Below are 7,207 nucleotides of genomic sequence, written 5' to 3'. Positions count from 1 at the left end.
ACAATAATAATGAGATGAAAGAAAGTGTTGTAACTTGATTGAAATCAGAGGTGGCAACTTTTTGTAAGAGGGAATACGGAAGGTTGTACAATGCTATAAGTGCTTACAAATTGCGAGATAGTTATGTTGAAAATTAGTTAGAAGTATAGAAACTGTTTGGAAATAAACGTAATGTGAGTCATCTGATTGTCCTTATACCTACACCACCAAATATCACACCAATATCTACATCAATGTTCCATCCATCTGTCTCCTAGCTTTAAATCCTCACCATGTCATTGTTTAGTGTTTAGTTTTTACAATATTTTGCATAACAACTAGAAAGATGTAAAAACGAAAAGTGTTTTGTTTTTCTAGTTATCCGTACAAACACATAAGGAGTTATTTTATGCGATAAAACCAAAAGTAAAAAAATGTAGCACTTTCATCACTTTCAACTGTCTAGTGAACACTTGTGCTCTTTGCATAACTTTAGAAACTATAATAAATAGATTATATTTTCAAAATACATAAAATTAAAGAGAATCTGTTGAAACATGTAATTACTGCCAAATCTTGTCTAGTGTACCACATCATTAATTAAAAGTAGAAATTGTAGAGTGAGGTTTTCACAAACAATTTAATTACTATTGATTAAAGTATGTATATTTTTTATATTGGTAAATTAGTTCAAACAAAAGCAGTATTCTTTGAAATCAGCTTAGTATTCTAATTTCAATACCGTACCTCTATTCAGGTGAGATACACAAAACTACAAAGTCCTTTTATGCTTCCTCAGGAAGCTTTCTAGCTTGCTCTTCAGTTCTTGAGCTTCACTAAATAAATGTTTCAATGATTTGAGATCTGCCTCACCCCACCTCCCCTCACGGACCAACCTCTCCTCATCTACTTGTAGTTTGATAAAGTGAGGATGAGACTTGACCACTATCTCCGCTAGCTGAACCTTCTTGTTGTGCAGTTCATGTTCCTTACTTGATAGCACGGCTTTTATAACTTTGCGATACAACGAATTGAATAACCTGATGTCTTGTATGACAATCTTCGCTCCTCCCTTCTCTGGTTCTTTTAAACCATGTGAAATTCCAGTATCCAGTTCTGTAATTTTTGATGTTATCTGTGTATCCTTGGATGTGAAAGCCATGTTTATATTTGCAGAGAATAAAATTAATACAAATATCAACATTTTAACCTCTCTTCTGTTACCGCACTTTTAAACTGTAAAATACGTAAAATTAAAAATGTTGTAGTGAAAATATCATTTTGAGATGTCTTACATTTGGTTTTTGTTACAGTATTGTATGTTACAAAGAAACTTTATTAATTAATTCACAGACACTTCGTGTCATCAACTACTCTGATTATTATTCACAATCAACAGGCTAACAATACTAAATAGATGAGTTCAGAACTGCCAGCTTTTAATAATATCGGGAAGGGAAGACTATAAACAATATCTAGTTATGAATTGTTATGTAACATTTCAAGTTTGTGCAAAACCTTAACAAGCTAATACAATATTGCATTGAACTAAAATGATATAAATTTCAAATATAGTTTATTACAATTTTTAATGCAAGTGCCAGATATAATGTGCAAACTAAGTTTTGTTGTGTTAGATAAATGATATTAAATCAGGTACGAGAAAAGTAAGTTAAATAATTATAAGATAAAAACTTACTGTGTTTTAAATAAATTTGACTGCCAGAGGTCATATTTTGTTTAAGATGGTGTCATTGGCATTTCTTTGTTGGTTAATTTATTTTAATTCACAATCACATCCATTTAATATAACCTTTCTAAAGACAGAATATTTGTTTCATTTATCACTCCACAATAAAAGGAATAACTTCTGAAGTAAAGGATATGATTTTTTTAGAATAAGAGAATTATTGCTTAGAGGAATGAAATATATCTGAAGTTTACAATTTTTCCAGGTATTAACACTTCGGGAATGAAATATGACCTACGAAAATGGCATGGTTTAAAATGAAATATTACTTGAGGACATAACTTTTTATGTATAAAAACCATGTCATTCTCTTCGGTGATATTCGATATACATGCAAGTACTGTACAAATTTTATACATATATGTATATAGCCTTATCTTCAGCTATTTTTCATGGGCCTAATTTCAAATTAAAGGGCTGTGAATACAAAATTTAAAAAATAACTGAAAATTAATTACGGTAGCATAATAATATAAGACCTAATCAACTTGGAAAACTGAGAAATTTTAAATCAAACCTTTAAAACTTATAATTTTATTAGTAATTCTCAATTCCTTTTTATTGCTTAAAAAGACCTGTAAAATGTATTTGGTGAAAAATTATAATTGATATAAATGAATTTATGAACAATGAAAATATTTATGTAAAAATACCTTGTTTGATGTTTTTGTTTCATAATAACTTGGACACAATTTCATTAAACTTAATTATAGTGTTTATAGTGTCCAAGTAAAGTTGTTCAGTGTGATCTGGCGAAGTCTGTGAGTGGTCAGTCCCATTCATCTCCATCTGATGTAGATCTTCCAACCTAACATGAAGCAAGTTCATGTCACTCTGGAGAGCCTCCAGCTCGGACAGACTGCTCGTGTCTAATGTTCTATTATCAAAATTATCCACTAGACCGTGGGCCAACTCGTTCAGACTTGTAAGTTTCTCCAAATAAGTTTCATTAGTTGAAGTGCCGTTAAAAGCAATTGTGTATTTCTTTTCCATGTAAGGTGACTCGTGATGTTTCGGTGCTGTAAATATTCCATGACACGAAATGATGCTCTGGCACAGCATCAGGCAACTGAACATAACTGTGAATCATAAAATACAGCTCTGAAATCAAACAGCAGGTACAAAAATCACATACTGGTATATCAGAATTAATCACTGCTATTTTTGTTTTATCTCTATAAAATAAATATAGAGATAAGTAGTTTAGTTTTATAATCAGTGTCTAATTTACAATATATTGTCTTAAATATTAATTTTTACAGTTATTAAATTGAATAAATCTTTTATTTTTCTATAATTATTTAAATTCACTTTTGTAAAATAAAGTATTTATTTCTGTTCCATATTTGCCTTTTGGCTTAATGGTTTTTTTTAGTGTTATTTAAAATTACAATGCTTTACACTATTTACAGCAATCAGTCTATTCATTAAATCACATAAGTTATCTTTTTAATACAAATTATTTATTAAACCATGTAGGCGCCTTGACAATGTTTATTGATGTTAAGCTATTTAACATGAACAATCTATTATGTTTAATATGTGCTTTTGAGTTTGTAATCTTTACTACTTCACATTCTTCAGATTTGAAATTACTCAATGAGACGTACTCCAGATCTAAAGATACTGTAGATGACAGTTCATCAAACGCGGCAATATTTCTTGACCGACTTCGTCAGATTTACTCACACACTTGTAATCTTGTAAATTTGTTGAACACCACTCAAGCAAGTGATGATGATTCGTTCACTACCAAAATGTTCCAGCTCGCAGGGGAAATGCTTGGTGTCCAAAAAGCTCTCCGAAGATTAAATGTTGATGAATTTCGCTTGCGGACGGACCTAAACATGAATGATGATCAAGTTGACCAAGCTAAACATTATTATTTCAGTACCCACCGATTAGTTTCTATGTTTATTACACCGAATTTATGAGTTCTCTCAGGTATCGTACAAATATGGTATTTTAGATGAAATTATGTGAATTGATAAAGATAATGTGGTTTCAGACTATATTTATACAGCAAATATAAATGAGCCTTCAGAAATACCAATAGTAATTGAAGGAATTAACCTGTCCATTACAACAAACTGAAATAATATGAATTGTGTAAGATTGGTAAACATTTTACTTTTTTCCTTATAGATGGAATCTTAATCTTGATGATTTTTATGTTTAGTTAAAAAGTGGTGCAGTAAGCTGAAAAATATTTAGAGAGTTGTAACATTTCGTTTAATTTAGGTTTTGGTAAAGTTACCTAATTCTTTTAATCATAAAATTCTAATTAAAATACATGTATGAGATAGTTGTAATTAATCACAGCATTGTATATGCCTAAAAGACATTTAGTTATCGTTCGACAATGTTTGGTGAGTATCTCAACTGAAGTGTACTAAGAAAACCTTAAGGTGAATATCAATTTAATTTTTAAATTGTCCACTATAAGGTTACAAGGTCCCGTGTTTAGCTCTTTGTCATATCGCTATAGAACCAGGCACCAAGCATGCATAATGCTTGAAAAAAAGTAAAATTTTTATTATTTATTCGTAAAATGTGATAAAAAATTCAATTTTTAGTTATATTATTAATAATATAATAGTTCGGGTTTAGTTATCTAATATGTACCAAATCAAAGGTTTAAAATTAAATTTTATTTAATATATATAATTAACAGCCAAAATAACAAAACAAATAGATCCAATTTTTACAAATGTTGATCCATGTTAGTGGATACATTACCTGTAAATTATGCTTAACACCTTCACTACGGTTCCATACTGAGTGATACACAGGGCCTCTGTGATGTTGATCCATGTTAGTGGATACATTACCTGTAAATTATGCTTAACACCTTCACTACGGTTCCATACTGAGTGATACACAGGGCCTCTGTGATGTTGATCCATGTTAGTGGATACATTACCTGTAAATTATGCTTAACACCTTCACTACGGTTCCATACTGAGTGATACACAGGGCCTCTGTGATGTTAGCATCTACCACAGTCAACATGTTAACTTTAATTTGGAATCATTTAAAGTTACTTAACTTACTTAATTATTATATATGCAATGAAATTTCTATTAATCAACTTTCATGTCTATTTAAACTTCTTGCTGAAAACTTAATTACATTAAAACATAAAACCAATATTTAATACTTTTATTTTTGGGAGGCCTTTCGATAGCAAGGCTATATATCACAAAAGTGATGTGTCTGACGAAGATAGCCTTGCTATCGAAAGGCCTCACAAAAATAAAAGTATTAAATATTGGTCTTATGTTTTAATATAATTAAGTTAACAGTAACCAATATAAGCTCCATCTACAACATTTGTTGCTGAAACATCGCTAAACAACATTAGGTATCTTGATAAAAATTTTGATTATAATATAATAAAACACCTGTCTGCCAGTGTTTAAAATTAATGTAAAAATAATATAACTACAAATTCGCAAAACGTGGTCTTACAACAAACAGCATGCCGTAGTTTGACACTTAACGTATGCTCAGTATTGTTACATGTAGTGAACATTACCCCGAATCAAACTTGAAAATCGTCTAAAAATGTTTTTATTTCTAATTATAATTTTTTAAGATGGTGAACATTTAAATTTGTTGATGGATGGCCATAACTAACCTAATACATTACTACAATTTATGTTATATAACTTAAATTTTAGTTATGTGTTAGACTAGTAAAGTTATCCACCTGAGGAAAAGATCAGATTTATGATTTCAAAACATAGTGTTACTGATTTCCTATATTACTGAATGATCACAAATTTCTTTAAAATATCATGTTTCCTTCACAATCTTTGCATTAAAAAAACTTTAAATGAAGAATAACTAACAATTTAACCATCAGTTAAGTCAAAGTTTTAATTTTAACCAATTAAATATTTATGTAAAGGATATTACAATAAAATGCATCACAGTAAAGTATATAAATAAGCATCACTACTATTTTAACCTGAATAATAAAATCTAAATCAATCTAACCACCAACTAATTTATTAAAGTTGTAAATACAATTTATGGAATCATAATAGAGATGTTTGGCCTTTTCTATCTCTTCATGGGTCATGCTGAGGTTGTGCCTCATGTTGCCCTCGTCAAACTCTAGGTCTGCCAGATGATCATGTAGATCCATCATCTCACTGATGACATGGGCCACCTTCATGCCATAGGATTCCTCGTCTCGCTGCTCATCGCTGAGGAAGTGTATCAGTTTGTGGACATGGGAGTTCACAAAGGTGAGCTCATTCAATAGGATTGTGCCATTCACCAGATATGGCTTCACCTCCTCCTCATCCTCCAGTATGAAACTGCTGTTTCCATTGTTTTCCACATAAGCACTCAGCACACAATTTTCGTAGCAGAGCAAACGTTGTATCAACTTTAATATTACAACAGTGTTTATGATCTTTACCAAAACCATACCAATGTATATAAAAATTACTTTGTTTATGCAATTACACAATATGAGATGTAAACAAATGAGATTTTGTGACATATACTGAACTGCTCTTAGATCTTTGATGATGGAAGAATCACATCACAATATGTACAATAATATCAAATGTGTGTTATGTAATTCCAACATCAGTATTTAACTGGTGAAAATTGTGGTTTAACAATAATTATTTTCTTTTACTTCCAGACTTCATAAAATTATCCAAATAAAGCTTGTCAACTATACATTTAATATTAAATTTTATAAATTCCATAGCATAAAGAGTGATTTTGTTGTTTTTGTATTTAACAGTCATATAGCAAATTCATGTTTGCCACATGATTTAGCATTGGCAATCCAAACAATATCCTTCATTAATTTACTAGAAAGTAGCTTTACTATTTTGTTTAGTTCAAATAACGCTACATCAAATATAATTAGGTCGTATTGAATTTTATGTGACATTAAGTTAACTCTCGTCGTCATCTAATTAAAAATTTCTTCTGCCATATTTTCATGAAATTTATTCCATGGAACAACAGAGTCGGATACTTGACAAAATGCTACTAAAATGGCAAATGAATACATCATTGACATAGCTGAACTGCAAATAGTAGTTTTCAATAATATATTTATCTAATAAGTGTCATCCTCCAAGAAACCATAGCTTTGCAAACTGTTTGATAGGTACCATGTATAGTATTTAACTCTGTAAAAGAAGTTGGACCTTTTACTACATGAAGTAGCATTCTCAAGTAGAAACATTGGCTTTGATTAGGATGAACCACATACACCCTACCAAGAGCATTCGTATATTTTTACTCCAAGAAACTCGTTCAAAGGAGTACCGTCCTTTCTACACTGGAAAGTTTGGGCAGTTTGATTCCATGTATAATAGTTTGAAACTTTATCGAATGTCAATGTTTTTGTAAAATATTCTTCAGCACACAACTTGAAGAAGGCTGTTAGTGTTGTATCTCGTAGATTACAACACTAACACATTGTGAATATTGTTTTCTATG

At 30.4% G+C, this 7,207-nt stretch overlaps 1 protein-coding gene across 1 annotated transcript; it reads right to left on the bottom strand.

Annotated features, from left to right (window-relative positions):
* Positions 1-627: 627 nt before the first annotated feature.
* Positions 628-3,729, bottom strand: LOC124362096. The gene is made up of 2 exons (XM_046816276.1): positions 2,383-3,729; positions 628-1,215 (listed from the first exon to the last, which is right to left on the bottom strand). The coding sequence occupies exon 2, from the start codon at positions 1,181-1,183 to the stop codon at positions 752-754; it is 432 nt and encodes a 143-aa protein (XP_046672232.1). The 5' UTR covers positions 1,184-1,215; positions 2,383-3,729; the 3' UTR covers positions 628-751.
* Between the last annotated feature and the right edge of the window lie 3,478 nt (positions 3,730-7,207).

Source organism: Homalodisca vitripennis, chromosome 1, assembly GCF_021130785.1.
Source record: "Homalodisca vitripennis isolate AUS2020 chromosome 1, UT_GWSS_2.1, whole genome shotgun sequence".
Classification (NCBI taxonomy): domain Eukaryota; kingdom Metazoa; phylum Arthropoda; class Insecta; order Hemiptera; family Cicadellidae; genus Homalodisca; species Homalodisca vitripennis.
Note: the sequence above shows the minus strand (reverse complement) of the source record. Positions and strands in the feature narration are given on the sequence as shown.